The sequence below is a fragment of the Gopherus flavomarginatus genome, chromosome 1, assembly GCF_025201925.1.
Source record: "Gopherus flavomarginatus isolate rGopFla2 chromosome 1, rGopFla2.mat.asm, whole genome shotgun sequence".
NCBI classification, from domain to species: domain Eukaryota; kingdom Metazoa; phylum Chordata; order Testudines; family Testudinidae; genus Gopherus; species Gopherus flavomarginatus.
Window position 1 is genome coordinate 126,146,485 of NC_066617.1, and position 17,810 is coordinate 126,164,294.

The 17,810-nt window shown below is 40.8% G+C and overlaps 1 protein-coding gene across 11 annotated transcripts in view; it reads left to right on the forward strand.

Moving 5' to 3' along the window:
* SOX5 (SRY-box transcription factor 5) overlaps positions 1-17,810 on the forward strand; it is an 857,385-nt gene that overhangs the window by 521,598 nt on the left and 317,977 nt on the right. For 9 of the 11 annotated variants that reach the window (XM_050968476.1, XM_050968460.1, XM_050968468.1 and 6 more), the window contains one exon: positions 5,810-6,041. In XM_050968476.1, the coding sequence (XP_050824433.1) occupies positions 5,811-6,041 (231 nt within the window). In that variant the 5' untranslated portion in view covers position 5,810. The remainder of the gene's footprint in view (positions 1-5,809; positions 6,042-17,810) is intronic. The other 2 variants (XM_050968498.1, XM_050968504.1) reach the window with 1 other exon arrangement.

Here is a 17,810-nt window from a genome sequence, read left to right on the forward strand (position 1 = left end):
GATGCCACTGTAGATTCCACTGCAGTCTCTGCTCTTCTCCTCTGGTCTCATGCTGTCATTAGAAGATTGAACACAGTCTGATCCAAAGCCCCCAGAAGTCCGTAGAAGTCTTTTCACTGATCTCAATTAGCTAGGGATCAGGCCCTTAGAGAGTAAATTCATGCCACCATCTCCTTATTAGTTTGTTACCTCTAAATTCTTGCAGAAGGTGAGAACTTTGATAGCCTTTTCTGTGTATCCATTCTTGCCCCAAAATGCAGCTTTTTGTCTAGTATCCACGGAAGGGGTTTGGATGTTTTAACTCTGCTCATGAGAAGGACTTAGCTTTTAGCAAGCGAAGAAACTCAGGAGGTGAGCATTTTCATGCTGATTTGGAAACTAGTTATAAGACTACAGTCAGGCGCCGTCATGCCTGGTTATGGTGAGAAAACAACAATGCCTTTCTTGATAAGGGAAAAAGAAAAAGTCTTGCACAGTCAAAATTTTGACGTACAATTTAAATCATCTCTACATCCTGTGGACTTGGAGCTGTCAAAAAGGCAAAGCCTGTATTTGAATGGAAAAGCTTTTTATTTCTTTAAAAAGTGTACCAGCTATAATTATCCATAACTATGCAGGCCTGTTTTAATGCTGTTTTATAATTACAGGTCTTAATGCTAGATTATACAAAGTCATTTATAAATAGTCAGAACAGAAGGACTTTGGGAGTTTTTAACCTGTAGATTGCTGTAAGTTGTGGCAGCTGATGGGATTTTGGCTGTATATATATGGTGTTAGCTGTGTAATGATTGATGAATCCCTTAATTATTTCCCCAGCAAGTTAAGATTTACAGTCTCATATCTTTTTCTCCTGACACATCTGTGTTTGTCACTTTTAAAAACATGGATAAGCCATTTCTTCAAAAGCCTTTGTAGATATCTGAAACATTTCTGAGGTATTTTGCTGAATGTAACAAGATTAGAGTTTCATAATTTTATGGCATAAGCAATTGAATTGGGATTGATGTTGGTTATATACCAGAGGGCACCATCTCCTTGAATACTGGCTGCCTCTGTGGATTTGTTTAGGGTATGCAATTACTTATCAAACGATCCAAAACCAAATGAAGAAATTGAAATATAGTGAGGGACTTTTAAATGGGCCTCTGTTTAAAGGTGTAGCCTGTTGAAAGACTGTATTTTCCATGAACTAAACTCAAATGTATCTAGAAGAAATTAACTTGTACTTTTTGGTGCACTGAAGTGGTTTGACTGAACTAGCACTCCCTGAAGTGGAGGAGAAAGTGTTGCATTTGGAGGCAACATAGCATTTATTCTCTTAGAGGAAAATCCTGGCCCTATTGAGGTCAATGGCAAAACTCCCTTTGACTTTAAGACTGAAATCCTGATGCTATTCATCTACAAAGAATAAGTGATAAATTGAGGGAGAGTGAATGGACAGGTGGAGCTGAAGGGAAGAAGAACCTACTGCTGTCAGATAGCTCACATGCATAGTATGGTATAGATCATATTTTGGCCTACCTTGAGTTAGAAGAATAAAATTTTGCTGAACTAAAAATGTAACTATTGACAGCAAACTGCTAATTGTGTTTTCTGCATTCCAAACCAAGATACGTTTCCTAAAAGAACAGGGTCCTCTTAAGTGAATTAGTAATGGGTCTGGACTGGAACATCAGATCTAAATCCTCAGTTGCACTTCAGTTTTTGGACGAATTCAGATCAAACATAGATCCAACTCAAGCCTATCTCTACAACTAGCTGAAAACTGAATCCAAATGCACATGAGCATTGGGGTATGAGTGCAATTCTGAACTTTGTGGACTCAGGTCTGCGTCAGAAAATTATTACCATATTGCTTTGTTTTGTGCTTATATTGGGTGAAATGAATTGGTGATAGGTAAAAATTCAGTTCTGATTCAACTCTTAACTACCGGTGGTTATACTATTATTTTGACCAAATTTTGTCTTTGATACAATGCACAGGAATGTATTGATTTCAAAGAGAGGTGTGCATGAAAGCTCAGAATTTGGTCCATTGTTTAGCTGTCTTTACCAGCTATGCTTATTTCTTGCTCTCCGTATGAAAACACAATTTACACTGGTGTAACTGAGAACTAAAGCTCAGGGAAGTAACAGCTGGTGTAAGTTGATGTAAGTAACTCTCCATTGGCTGAGGGTTTGGCCCAAGATGGTTGCATTTTTGTGTTATATCAGTATATTCTTTGCCACACTGAATTTTAAAAAAAAAAAAAAAGGTAAGGAAAAGAATAGACCTGGTAAAAGAGCTAAGTTTTTGTGCAACAAAGGTTATCTATTTAACCATTTTTCTTTGTATATTATTTATAACTGGAGCTCAGGTTTACTTGTATAAAGGATATGGGAATCTCACTTAATACCTACAATTAGCCCAGTAGGAAAATGAAGATGTTCAAAATGTGAGGTGGGGCAGGGAGGGGAGAAAGAGAGAGAGAATTCAAAGATATAAAGTGTGGAGTCTTCAAGATTCATAATAGGGACCAGTAAAGCTGAGGAAATAATGAAAAGACTAGCAGTGAATGAACTCACCTTGTCATGTTGTTTTCTGCTCATGAACCTATCGGAACAATGTGATGCTTTCTGCTGCTACAGCCTCTAACGTTTTCTGCCCTTTAGGATGGGGTTTCAGGTTGGAATAGCTTTAATGTTTTGCCTTTACTTGTGTGAGTTTCCTAGCTGTATGTAGTGAAAAAGTAAATACTATTGTACAGGATTGGTGTTAAATACTAAAGATGGTGATAATATTATTACAGGGCCAAATTGTGATAATGTTATTACAGGGCCAAATGGTATCAGATTTACATTGGCTCAAGTAGAGGGCAGGACAGAGCCCTGCAGCCAGTAAGACACAATCCAACCCTGAACTCCCTGTTGCACATGATAGATGTGGAGAGAGTGCACCTCAGAATGGTGCAGATAGTTTCCTATGTGTGTCCTACTCAGTCTCCAAGCCAGTGAAGACTGGAAGCAGGACTGTGGACCCACCTGCTTACCTGTCGCTCTTGCATTAGGATGGGTAGAGCATGAAGGGAGCAGTCCTTGCTCTCTGTCAAACTCTAGCAACTGTGACTGGACCTTATGGGGGCTAGGCAAAGTAGGAGAAAGTTTCTTGTGCCCTCTCCCTTTCCTCTCCCTTTTGCTGTGTGGTTCAGAGTCTGGCCCATGGTGTTATGGACCAAAAATATATTAAAAATAAATAAGCTTGTGTCACCTATCTCTTCTACACTCCCTCCCCTTCTTTATATTTTCCTGTAAGAACTTAAATTGTTCCCTTTGGAAGCAATGGCCAGCAGGAGGTGGTGATGAATCCTGGCAAGCTAATTGAGCACTGTAGTGGGAACCATATATTCAGGAGTGGAGCTAGTAGAAGAACTTTTAAATGCTGTCAGATTCCCCTCTCCCTACTACACAGTGGAACTGTGTGACATCGTTTGCACTTATTCTATGTTAACGCCCATGAAAGTTCTTCACACAAGTTGTGTACAGAGTATATGGAAGAGACCCTCATTTCAGATCAGGGATCCAAACTGTGGCTAAAAGGGTCACAATGTATATTGCTGTGGAGAATTTTGACAGTAGGTTACAGTACTTTTCCATGGCATTAGCTACATTAAAATCTAGGGCCTACACTTTCAAAAGTGACTAATGTTTCTGAGTGCCTCAATTTTCAGATGCCCAACTTGAGACACCATAAAGGGCCCTGGTATTCAGACAGTAAGACTTCCTTGAAAACAAGTTTTTTTTAAGGCATCTAAAACTGAGTAACCAAAAACAGGCACTCAGAATCACTTTTGAACATTTAAACATAGGTTACTGTCTCCTCTACTGCAGAATATGAATAACTCATATGGATTCTGCAGCAGGGAATTAGGGTCCTGGGACTTCAGACATGGCTGTAAGACAGCCATCTCAGCTAAGCATACAGTACTTTTAGCAAGAGTCTATCTGATGAACTCTGTCCATATGCATATGTTTCTGAGCAGGCATGCAGATTGTCTGAGTTTAGAAAACAGAATTCAGGTGATGTTTATATAACAAGACAAATGGAATAAGACAAAATACAGGCTATTCTCTACATATAGATAATAGAGAGTGTTCAGCTGGACTGGAGATATGCAACTAAGTGGAGGTTCTGTGGGTTTTTTGCGGGGTTCTGAGTTCTTAATTTAATCTAACGTGGTTTAGGGGCCAGAACTCAAAATGAGATCATTAAAAGCAAAATAAGTCACAACAAAGGACTGTTTAAAGTCGCAGTTTGTTTTCAGACCCAGTTGACTGCCGCTAAGAACCATTTCGTGTTCAATATGCCAAATCATATGGACATGCTTCATATCACAGCAGCCCCACATGTGGTGCAAGAGGCTGCTGGACTTTTGAAACACAGGTTTTAACTGAGAAGTGTAAAAATAGGTGTAATTAGAATTCTAATTGCTACACTTTGGAGAAGCAGCAGTCGTCTACTATTCAGCTCCTCCATATAACTTTTATTTGCAATTTTCACTTTTCTATCTCATGAGTATCCATTTTTCATTAAGTAGTAGTATTGTTTTCAGTAATATAGCTGGTTTATTTGTCCACCCCACCGCCCCATGATTATATCCTGGCTGAATGGGTTCCTGCCTCTAAAATCAGTATTTTCTTGCTTTTGATTCCATTCCTTACAACAGATGCCTCTTGTTAGAACACAGGTCCGTTATGCCACACACAAGCCTTGGTTTTCAAGAACAGTGGTAAATTAATTAGTGATGGCAAACCTCAGAAGGTTTGGGTAAGTCCCCAATGTTTGGAAACTTATCTGGAACTCTCTGTTCTGAAAACCAGGTTAGAAATTTCATGGGATTGGGCTATCTTGTGAGCTTTTTATTACTGCTTGGTTTGGATGGAAATACCATGATGAATATAGCTTTTTCTCATGGCATTTTGATTTTTCTGGTCTCTTCTGAAAACAGGAGATGCAGAAGGGTGTGAAAGTTAACAGAACTATTTTGTGAAATTTTTTTTTAGGGGGTCCAAGTTTTGAGTGAAAGTTTGGGTGTGGTTTTCTATGTATGTTTTATGTTTGTTCTCTGTGTTTTGCTTTATGATATTTCTGATGCAACTTTAAATTGGAAGTATAGGATGTCTTGACAGATAATCTTCATTCAATCTTTAGAACCCAATTTTTGTAGTGTCAAGCAGTTTAGATAGTTTAAGCATCCAACTGTTTAGAGGCTTATAAATACCAGACTTGTGAACCTTATAAGTTTCTTCCAACAATACTATATTTTACCCTTCACTTTGTTAGATGGTTTTAGAAACACACAAATTTTAGCTTGAAAGCAAGATTTTTTTTTTAATTTTACTTTACTTTCTTGTATATCATTAGAACAAAACAGATTATTGTTCCTTAAAAGCTAAGTTGATGCTAGTTTGCATTGGGAGATGATCCATTTTCTGTAGGCTCTTGCAAAATGTAAAACTAGATGGGTATTTTTAAAAAGGAATTGCATTTCATTATACAGTGTTCTTAGGTGAATTTTCATGTTTAAGAAGCCAGAGTACAAGAGAGTGCTGTATTAGTGTATTATTCTCACAATAAACAAGCGCTGTTCTGTTGCTACCTGCTTGGCCATTGTTCCTGATTGTGTATGCTTTGCAGTGGTATTTGGATGGTTTCCTGCTCTCTGCCAGCACAAAAAAGGCATTTCTGTTACAATGGTCCCTAACCACACAATGACGGCATTAAGGATTTATTTGGAGGTTTCATTATTTTCTCCTCTTTTGTTCCTTCCAGGATGTCTTCCAAGCGACCAGCCTCTCCGTATGGGGAAGCAGATGGAGAGGTAGCCATGGTGACAAGCAGACAGAAAGTGGAAGAAGAGGAGAGTGACGGGCTCCCAGCCTTTCACCTTCCCTTACATGTGAGTTTTCCCAACAAGCCTCACTCTGAGGAATTTCAGCCAGTTTCTCTGCTGACGCAAGAGAGTTGTGGCCATAGGACTCCCACTTCTCAGCACAATACAATGGTAGGTTGGCTCATGGTCTATTGTGCTTACATTCATTCTTTGATTTATACGTTTACAATAGCTTGGCATCCAGATATGCACTTTAGAGTCACACGTACAGCACATACTACAATAATGTGACAGCTTTGACCTAGCTGGACTGCCTTCCACCCCCACTGCCAATGCTAAATCATTCTGTTAAGGATCAGACTCTACTTTCGCTCACCTGAGTTTGTCCATTTATTTTAGTGCAGAAGGCACTAAATTTTGCTCTTAATTACAAAAATCCAGAGTGTGTCTGTTCATTTACTAGTAGATAGTCTGGATTTAGAGCACCATAAGTGATGGCAATATTTTGCCTAGCATGTGGAATATAATGCATACTTTGAGGTCTGTGCAACATCTAGGCACGAGGGTGAATGAAGGATAAAATAGAGCAACAGAGACTTGACTTTGGATTTTGTTCTTTTTAAAAGTTGAAGTTCGATCTGCTGATGTCTGTCTTGCACATGGTGGTTAATTATGTGAATTTGCTAATTTTCTTATTGTCAGCCTTTAACATCGGGAGACCTTGGTTCAAATCCTCATTTAGAAAGAAGCAAACACATTTGTACATATGGGTGTTTACACTTTGCCAAACCAAATCATGGACTTTGATCCAATTGACCAAAATTAGCAGTCCATTGGAGGCCCAGGACTGTCCTTATTTAAAAACAAACCAAAAAGCCCGTTCCCATGTTCCACTCTGATATTGCAGTTTCATTAATTGTAAATTGACATGTTTGGACCATTAGTTTAGAATATTATAATTTTTTTTGTAGAGGTAGAAAATCAGGGAGGTATTTAAATCCAGGGCTGAGGTATATTGGCAGAGATCTATGCTGGGAAGATGTTTGCACAGCACTTGCCTGTGAGAATGTGACTAACTTTGCTTTAGTCTCCAGCTTTCTGGAGGGCTAAATTCACTCTCAATTTTACTTAAAATAAAGATAACCTTTGGTCCAGTATATCTGAAGACTTTTTTTTTTTTAAAATGAATGATACAGTAAGTGTCAGTTTATTATCACAAAAGCCTGCAACAGCTCCATGGTGCTATTACAGCTGTGCAACAACCTCTACATTAAAAAGCCTTAGATACCCCCCTTTTTGAAAAAGTGAGTGTGTTTTCACTGAAGCTGCTTTCCTAGATGAAAAACTTGCTTATCTCTTTCCCTTTTTTTCTTCCATTCAATTTTATATTGCGCTCTCATAACTTAAAATTGAAGAACAACTTTGTGGGGGAGATTGCTCAGGGGTGCTATTATGCTTGTTTGCGTCTGATCCTCCACCACACGTGCTGTGCAGATGTTATTCATTAATGTGCCATTAAAGTCAAAGGAACACAGAGCTGTACTGTCATATGGGCTATGCTGTATTTTGGCCTGGTGTGAGATCCCTTGTCTTGAAAATTTTCTTTGACATTATAGTTTGGATTTTCAATCTTGTACAGCACCTAAACCCAGGATAGATGCTTTCTCAACTATAAAGTCCTTTTCCTGCTGCCACTGAATTAAGAGGTACACCTTCCACTGACTTCAATAGTAGAGGACCAAGTCCTAAATGAGTAAATATAACTTGTCCTCTAAGGAGCCCTGCAAGTGTATTCTGCCTGGACATTGCTGAAACATTCAACCGTAGTTTAATTGACCGACTTGTATTCTTATTCATTCATAGGATTTTTATTATTTTTTAAGGCTAAAATGGTCCAGAATGGTCATCTGTTTTGACTTCCTGCATGACATTGGCCTTAGTTGAACACCAAAACAACCTACTGTATCATCTAATAATACTTGTATATTGCACATTTCAGACAGTTTTGTTGTATGGAATGTATTGATAGCATGTGCATTTGAAGCATTTCTTCTTGTGTGCGCACAGGGGTGAAGGGTTGTTGTTTTGCCCTGACATATGTGAAAGAAGTGCACTTAAGTCACTGTGCATGAACTAGATCAGTGTAAAATAAGCAATATACATGTAATATGATCCCTTTTCTCTCCCTCTGTCCCCCTCTCCCCCCATCTTTAATATCCCGCAGAGAAAGAGCATGAACATAGAGCTCTGACAACTTGTAAGTGACTTTAACTTGTGTGATCAGCACTTACTGGATCCATTCCCATAGAGCCTATTCACCTTGACAGCATTACAAGGGTCATTTTTCCACTGCTTGAACTGTTCCTATCTGATTTGGTACGGTAAATCCAGGTGCACACACACATGCAGTGCAGTCCAACATGGTTTTATCAGGAGAGCACTAGCAGCCTCATGCGCCTTAACACGGACTGATTCCACTACTAATCCTGGCATTCTCATTTTACAGCTGTATGATGGCCTTCACAGGATATACCTTTTACAGATCTCGCCAGTATGTTATAGGTAGACTTGGAAGGATTCATTTTTTATCAGTAAATGTCGCTTTCAACACATACCCATACACACACGAAAATATTTCCATCAGCGATTATCAAAATTTACAGCAAGGCAGGGTAAGAAAAGTGCTGCTTGGGAATTTATTGGAGTTTGATTTGAGGATGTTTGCTTGATATATTTTGACATGTGATGTTGACAGTTTCTATTCTAACAGTTTTTAAAGCTTTAACATTTTGATTCTCAATGTCTACTGTCACTAAATAATTGTCTGAACCACTCCTCCATAATTTTGTGCAACTGTGGGAAATGTAAATCAATAAAAATAATATCTGTTTATTTTAAAGCATTGTTATCTGTGAAAATTAAATAAAAATCAAATTCTGCCAAGCCTAATAAGAAGGCACAACCAGACCAACACTGGGCAGGCATCTAGCCAGTCTTAAGCCCATGTCATAAGGCACTCTCACCTCATTGCATCCCTCATGAACAAATTGTATGCTGTCTGCTTAGTCTCTCAATGGGTGCCTCATGAGGGACATTCATGGATTGGCTCCGGAGAAAATAAGTATTTCAGTATCAAAAGTTCCCTAGGTCTTTTTATACTTGGTGGACAACCTGTTTGCAACTTTGGGGACAAAACCAGCAGAAGTAAACCCAGAACTAAGCCAGCCAGAGCAGGCAGGAAATTGTCCAGGATTGCATCATCAGCTATTGCTGTTCACTGCACTGCTCCTCTCCTTATGCTCCATTGCCCAACACCTGGTTATGGAAGAAGAATAGCAAAGAAACTCAGAGTCAGAGAACCACCTACGGAGTGAGGAGCCTCTTGGCGTGCCTCATTCTTCTACTTATCACTCACTGTTGCAGCTTCAGTAGGGGTTGAATTTTTCCTTTTGTTTGATAGGTCGCTCTTACCTGGGCTTCCCTTAATAATTCCCACCAGCTAGGATAGGAGGGATGAGGGGAGGTACAGAGACTTGGTGGGAAGAGAGGAAGGGCAGGCACCCACTTCCAGGCTGGGAAGGAAGGACCTATCTTCTTCCAGGCCCATTCCAGCTCCTTTGGGTCCCACTTTTGCCTCTGTCTGCAACCCCCAGCATGTGAAAGTTTATGTGCAGGCAGAACCTGCAGAATATTTCTAATGTAAGGGTGCTAGGCTCCGCTGATTCCACTGCCCCTGAGCTGGGCTATCCTAAGACCTGTGAGATGGCGATTCATTCCAGCAGAAAGGCCATTGGAGAATCTACCTGACCTCATACTTTCCTTGGATTTGCCCTTCTGAGTAAGAGCAAACCCTGTTATTCTAGCCCATGTCCTGGAAAGTCTTGTCTCTGAACTTCAGTGCAGAGACATAGGTCCAAAGGACAGGAAGGCAGAACCCCAGAGAAGGAGGGAATTTTCTAGATTCAGCCAAATCATCAGAGGAGTTGGAGCGCTTCATCTCCATATCCTCTTTGGAATTGAACAATACATCTGAGAGGCAGGGACATAAATCAAAGAAAACATTGCCTTCTTCTCAGAAAAAGCCTATTTCAAATTTACTCCTGGTTGAGGAAGGAACTAGCCATATATGTCTCCATTTGCCAGACATTTTTGTCCAGATTAGGATGATCCCAGAGAAAATGACAAAAATCCTGGTGACTTGAAAAAGAAAATCCAAACATGTTTTTTCCCAATTAAAGTAACTGTAGCCAAGAACTGTGAGGGGTGGATGCTCCGGGGAAAAAGCAAGAAAGAAATAATTCTAAATATGAAAAGTCTGGTCCATGCTCTTGAAAAAGGATAAACTGTCAAAATCTGAGCCAAAGGCTCAAGAAAAGTAAGTACAAGACCAACTCTTTGCCTTAAAATATATAGAGGATCTCCTTAGAAAGTTAATAGCAGGCCCAGAACTAGCCCTAGTTGAAATGCACTGCAGGATTAAACTATGCATTTCTATCTCTTTCGAAGACTCCCCCCATTCAAAGATGCAGTACCCTAATATAACTGATAGCATTTGGCCCTTCTCTGACAAACGTTCTGAGATTTAATTACGATTGATCTGCCTCATGTTGGCATATGCATACATACCAAGTGCCCTTGTGTCATCTTCAAAGTGTAGTAATGGGAACCAGCGGCAGAATTCAGAGTATAGTAATTGATAAACTATACTGTGGACATTTTGATGCTCATTCTCTAGAAGGGGAGAGGCTATTTCTTGTTGAATATTGTTCAAAGATTAGATGAAATGTAAAATCAGCGTTCTGACCTGTTGTTGAAAGATCCTTTGGCAAGAGCAGGGGTGTTTGTGCCATTGTCCTTGTCGTATTCCACTCTGGGTAACTATGTTTGCCAATCTACGTTGCCTCTGCAGTATCAATTGGATCCAGTACTCACCTTAAGTTTTTTATTTAAATTGGCTTGAAATGTTGCTGTACATTGTTAAATACTTTCAGTGTTTGACCCTAGAAGTGACTGCGTTCAGTGAATTAAGTGATTCCTACATAAGTGGAAAGTATTTTGAGAAGCTTGGATGATATTAAGAATCAGAATAATAAAAAAGCTTAGCCTGCAGATTTTGTGCTATTCCTCCATTTGCTCAAAAATGAGAGACTCACCAGTACACTGAGTTTTGCCTTTATGCATACATCTTGACCTACACTTTGCCAATAGATCAGTGGTTATACACACTTTTTTTTTAATGTTCTTGGGCCAAAATAATGTGCAACCAGAGCACTTGGGCTGCTACTCAGAAGTTGTGGGAGGACATGTGTATAGCTTTTTAAAATGTCAAAATAGGATCCTAATTATACTGTGGAAAATAATTTTTTTAAGTACTTTTAGAGACATTTAAATTTCCAGTGTACCTTTCCAAGCTTAGGATAAATTATTGTGATGGTACAATGCACAGTGTTGTGAACACCAGTGCAGTTATTGTGCCTGCTCTAATAATGAGAATTTCATTGTTGGGGAGAGCAGTCTTCTGCACTCTAGACAAAAGTGTAATTACTTTTGAACAACGAGGAATGTGATCAGTTTAATAGCATGGAGAATATATTCACAAGATTCAGATAAAGCTAGCTTAAAAGCCATATGTGCAATGTGGCAGTATGAAATTGTTAGTAGGTAGCATAATTACGCACACACACACTCTTACTTCTACAATTTAAGATATAAACTGTTGTTTCTGTAAGAACTGGACAAGTTTATGTGAACAAGTCCAGTTCAATTAAAAAAAGCAAAAATGGTGATAAATTTGCATCTTTCTGGGGATTTGTTTTTTTTTCTTTTCTTTTTCCTTTTCCTTTTCCTTTTCTCCTTTTTTATGAGAAATTGATAGCTATCATAGGATGAAAATGCATTGTTACAAACATTGCGTTATAAATGTCATCACAAAGTAGCACATGAAAGTTGTTTCCATAGATATAATTCTAGGTTTGTATCTTAGTTTGAAGTTTTCAATCTTTACACGTGCATTGTTTCAGAAAACTACCCCTAGGCTTTCAGGAATGGGGACATGTGAAGAAGAATCAGCTAGGACTGATCAAGTAGCTTGTGAAGTTACACAGTACGGTCCTTGTTCTAGACAATTCCATTTAATCCATGGGGTCCAGTAGTGAGGGAGTTAGGGAAAGCTTCGGGGCACTTCACATGTACAGCACACAAAGTATTACCATTGTATTTAAGTTACTAGCCTCTGTCCTCTGTTATAAGCTGTATTCCTCTGTTTCTCTTCATTCCTGCTCCCATTTATTTCTGTGCATATTGTTGTCATGGTATAATTCCCCACTCTGAACCTTAGCGTCCAAAAGATGGGATACCAGCATGAATTCCTCTAAGCTCAATTACCAGCTTAGTACTTGTAGCGCTGCCACCAACCAGGAATTCCAGTGCCTGGTACACTCTGGTCCCCCCTAAAACCTTGCCCGGGGACTCTCAAGACCCAGTCCCTCTGGATCTTAACACAAGGAAAGTAAACCCTTTCCCTCACCGTTGCCTCTCCCAGGCTTCCCCTCCCCGGGTTACCCTGGAAGATCACTGTGATTCAAACTCCTTGAATCTTAAAACAGAGAGGAAAATCCACCTTCCCCCCTCCTTCTCTCTCCCCCTCCCAGACTCTCCCTGAGAGAGAAAGTAATCCTAACAGAGAGAGAAATTAACCTTTCTCTCCCTGTTCCCTCCGTTCTCCCCACCAATTCCCTGGTGGATCCAGACCCAGTCCCTTGGGGTCTCACCAGAATTTAAAAGAACAATCAGGTTCTTAAACAAGAAAAGCTTTTAATTAAAGAAAGAAAAAACAGTAAAAATTATCTTTGTAAATTTAAGATGGAATATGTTACAGGGTCTTTCAGCTATAGACACTGGGAATACCCTCCCAGCCTAAGTATACAAGTACAAATTAAAATCCTTTCAGCAAAATACAAATTTGAACTCCTTCCAGCCAAATACACATTTGCAAATAAAGAAAACAAACATAAGCCTAACTCGCCTTATCACCTAGTACTTACTCTTTTGAATCTATAAGAACCTGTATCAGGGAGATTGGAGAGAAACCTGGTTGCATGTCTGGTCACTCTCAGAACCCAGAGAGAACAATAACCAAATTCTAAAAGCACACACAAAGACTTCCCTCCCTCAAGATTTGAAAGTATCCTGTCCTCTGATTGGTCCTCTGGTCAGGTGACAGCCAGGCTCGCTGATCTTGTTAACCCTTTACAGGCAAAAGAAATATGAAGTACTTCTGTTCTATTAACTCTTACTTATCTGTTTATGACAATTGTCTATTCACTGTTATATAGTGCTTTATAAATGGCACTGAATTAATTATCACAACACCTTCATGAGGAGGAAAGTAAACCAGATACAATATCTCAGTTTTTCAGATGAGGAAACTAAGGCAGAAATTAAGGCCATGAAGAAATTGAGGCACAGGGTTGTCACACAGGAGTCTGTTGTGCTTTGTCCACCAGGTCATATTGCCTCTTTCTTTATTGAGTTGCCTCTCTCTGTGTATAATGGTCACCTAAACTTCACAGCAGATGTACTATCCTAGCAAAAATAATTGGCTGAGAGGCAGTCAGGTTGAAATCTGAGGTGGCCCATTGGCAGCAGTCTGTGAAGGAAGCAACTCTCCCCAACAGCTGTGAATTAGCCTGGGATCCCATCTCCAAAGCAAGGGACCTATGGCTATGGTTTGATTAGGCACCAAAAGGCCTGTCTGCATCTCTAGGGAACAATAAAGGACTCCTGGTTAGAGAGGGAAATCACTAAAAATTTCAATGATAACTTTCGAACAAAAGGGCTAGAAATGTACTCAAAATGGTAATCATAAGTAGCTGAAGCCAACTTGATATTTATAGGTTCTTTTAAATTTTTCTGGAGGGGTGACTTCAGTTTTCATGGACACAAAATCAGAGGAGCCTGTGTGTTGTAGGTAGGGGTGTGGATGTGGAGGGATGGCAGGTTGGTGCTGAGGAACATCTGAGGCTGTCTACGCTCGCACTTTCTCGTTGGCAAAACTTCTGTTGGTTGTGTGTGAAAAAAACACACACATACCCCGCTTGACAAAAGTTTCACTGACAGACGTGCCGGTGTGAACAGTGCTAAGTCGGCGGGAGATGCTCTCCCACTGACCCAGCTACTACTGCTTGTTGGGGGTGGTTTAATTATGGTGGTGGGAGAGCTCTCTCCTGCTGGCATAGAGTGTCTGCACAGGAGACCTGTATCTGCAGTGGTACAGCTGTGTTGCTGTAAAGTCCATAGTGTAGACATAACCTTAGTGTAAAGCACTCATTTTGAATAGATCCATTTGAAATCAGTTAAGCAGAAAATAATCACCTGAAAAGTAAACAACTTTGTTTTATAGAAGCAGTGGGAACCCATATGTATCCATTGTTTGCAATTGTAGGCACACCTGACCTTCAATTCAATGACTTAATATTAGAAAATCTGTCATTGAAACTTCTCACATAAATAAGTGGCAGACACCTGATTCATTTAGATAGCTGAAAAATTATATAGAAACGAACTAGGTACAAACATGCAACTTGAAGTCCTTAGGAATAGTTGAGCCACCACCTGTGAAACAGATCTGTCCCTTTCCTGAATGGTGACAGCCAATGAAGAATAATTAGGCACACTACTAACAGCAATTATCAACAGCTTCTAAGAAATGAACCTTCCAACCTTCCTGGAAAAAGAAGCAGCAGCCCTTCCAGTTGTCAAAAACCCAACCCTGGAAGTGGACAACATCTCAAATTAATGTCCTATGTCTAACTTCCCATCCCTTGGTAAACTCATTGAGACTGTAGTGGGCGTGGCAGCCAAACTCCAGCAACACATGACATCTATTGCTTCATACCAGGGCATGGAGAAAGCTCTTGTGGCATTGAAAGATAATCTTTTAATGGCAATGGATAAAGTGTTGCGACCTACATGCACGATACAGCTGAGGTAGATGGTACAGCACTATAATGCCTCCAATCATTCCGTTCCACCAAAGCCCAGAGAGTGGTTATGAACTACAGCTCTTTTTATCCAAACCCAACACCTGTGCAGTCCTGCAAGGATCTATTCTCTCCTTCCTTCTCTTCAACAACTAGCTGAGTTTACTTAGAAAGACAGTGAGACAGAGCCTTCAGTGCCAACACCACTCCTGGCACTGGGCTGTATATCTTATTTTCCACACACAGCCAATGCCATTTCACCATGTTTAGAGGAGATTATCATCTGAGTGAGGATTAGGTGCCTCAGACTAAAATTGAGGAGAAGTCTGAGGAGATGCTGATGAAAAAGGGGTAATGCTTCTAAGAACTAGCTAGGAACACTGAAGTTCTCTGTCCCAGGTCATCTAAACTTTGGGGTCCTGTTTCATTCATCATTACAGCTAGAGACCAGACAGTTCCCATTGTACAAAATGTGAAAATCCACCTTTAACATGAACAAAATTTCTTCCCATTTTCCCAGATGATGAACTGGCCGTAGAAATCCATGCATTCATCACCTCCGATGCATTTACTGCTAACATTACACAAAACTTTTCTCTGTAGTAGGCCCATTTCTGCTCAACCCCTCCTTTGAAGACCTTACTTGATAGAATGTCTCAGTAAAGACCATTATCTAACAGTGATTGTTCTGAAGCACCTTCCTTTTAGGAATTTCCATGCGATCTAATCCAAATGTGTGACTCTTTATTATTAAGATGTTATTTTTCATCTTAATATTTATATCTATTGTGAGTACTCCTTTCTCTTCAACCCTGTCTTTGCCAACCACTCCCTCAATTGCTATATCTTGATTTTCTTATCCAGTTCCCTTTAATTTAAGCACCCTTTCCCAGGTCCTACAAATTAACCTTCCTAAGGCTCTGTCTACCCTAGATTTTCCTCCCACTTGCAGCTCCAGCAGTGGTAATAACGGCAAGAGTACTGATACAGATATGGCTCCAGGCAGCTGCTGGCACTTTAACCATCATGTCATCCAACCATGCTTTTTCCCCCCTTTGAACTAACTACTGCCTTTTGTCTCAAGTGTATCAGTGAAATGTCAACTTCCTCTCCATCATTTTCTTAGATTAAATGGTTTATTCAATTTTATAGGAGTTTCATGGCAGAAGAAGGGCCTCTGGCAAAACGCAGACTCAAAATTTCAACATGTGCATGCCTAAGCGTGCATGCCCGACACTAGGCAGGTTAATTCCAAAAGCACATGCACAATCTCCCAATGCAAAAAAGATTGCCATGCTGCAGTGCCATTGGACTAGCACTAAAAAGTATTTTTAGTTAAAAGTGAAGGACACCAAACTTCCTCCGTCAAGTAAGAAGGATCCTGCAAAATTTTGAATTGGTGGGAAGCTCAGCCCTTACCTAAACTGTTTGGCCTGTATTTGTGGTCCAGCTTTATTATAAAGAGGTTAAGTGTGTTGTTCCTAATGACTGTTTAAATAGAGTACATGTGAGCAGACGAGGCATCTACTCTGTTATGTAAGCACAGCAACCTCGATGAATGTTGTGAAGTTAACATCACAAAATAAAGCAATTGGACATAACTGACTAGAGTTTGTGCCTAATTTAACCAAGGATGACTTTGCCATAGTACCATAAACAATGCTATGAAAGTAGTGTTTACCTCAACATCCATTCTTTATGCTTTTAGAACTCAAGCCAGCCTCAGGGAAAGATGGCTCTAAAAGAAAATTAACTGTTTGTAAACCAAAGAGTGAATACGAGAAGCAACAAAAAATGTATGCAGATTATTCTAAACAAGTGTCAATAAAAGCTTCACATAACACCATTACCATTATTTATATCATGCCCAAAGTGTGTTAAGGTGCTGCACAGATAGAAGCCCTCCTTCTACTGAAATGTTAAGGTCCGGCTGTTGCAAAAAGATCTGCCGGCATGGGCCCTTATGCTGGTATGGGGACTTATTTAATGTGACCTCTCATGGAGTGACTCTTCTAGAGCCCTTTGTAGAATTGGGGCTTTGATGACGTGAAATAATAAGGGATATTACAGAGAGGACAGAATCTTCCGACACTTCAGGAGTGGATTACTGCAATTCACTCTGCACACCAACTCAAAAAAGAAATTTAAGCTGTTCTACAACATAGTGGCCTATTAAACATTGGTTTACAGTGGCAACACACAAAACTTGTGCTCCATGACCTGCCCTAGCTGCCTGTCATTATTTAAGACAGGCCTGCACAACATGCGGCCACAGAGGCTCACTGTGCAGCCCGCGACGGGGAATCAAAGGGCTCTGGGCTGCCGGCTGTGACGGGGAGCCCAGAGCCCTTTAAATCCCAGCCGTGGCCGGGATTCAAAAGGCTCTGAGCTGCCCGCAGCGGCGGGGAGCCCAGAGCTCTTTAAATCTCAGCCGCGGCCGGGATTCAAAAGGCTCTGAGCTGCTCGCAGCGGCGGGGAGCCCAGAGCTCTTTAAATCTCAGCTGCGGCTGGGATTCAAATGGCCCTGGGCTGCCGGCTGCGGCGGGGAGCCCAGAGCCCTTTAAATCCCAGCTGTGACAAGGATTCAAAAGGCTTTGAGCTGCCCGCAGTGGCGGGGAGCCCAGAGCCCTTTAAATCCCAGCCGCAGCCGGGATTCAAAAGGCTCTGAGCTGCCCGCAGCGGCGGGGAGACCAGAGCCCTTTAAATCCCAGCCGCGGCCGGGAATCAAAGGGCTCTGAGATGCTCACAGCGGCGAGCCCAGAGCCCTTTAAATCCCAGCCGCGGCCGGGAATCAAAGGGCTCTGGGCTGCCCGCAGAGATTCCCGGCTGCGGCTGAGATGTAAAGGGCTCAGGGCTCCCCAGCGGCTGCAGGCAGCCCAGAGCCCTTTGAATCCTGGCTGCAGCTCCAGCGGTGGGCTGGGGCTGGGATTTAAAGGGCTTGGGCTCCCCTCAGCGGCAG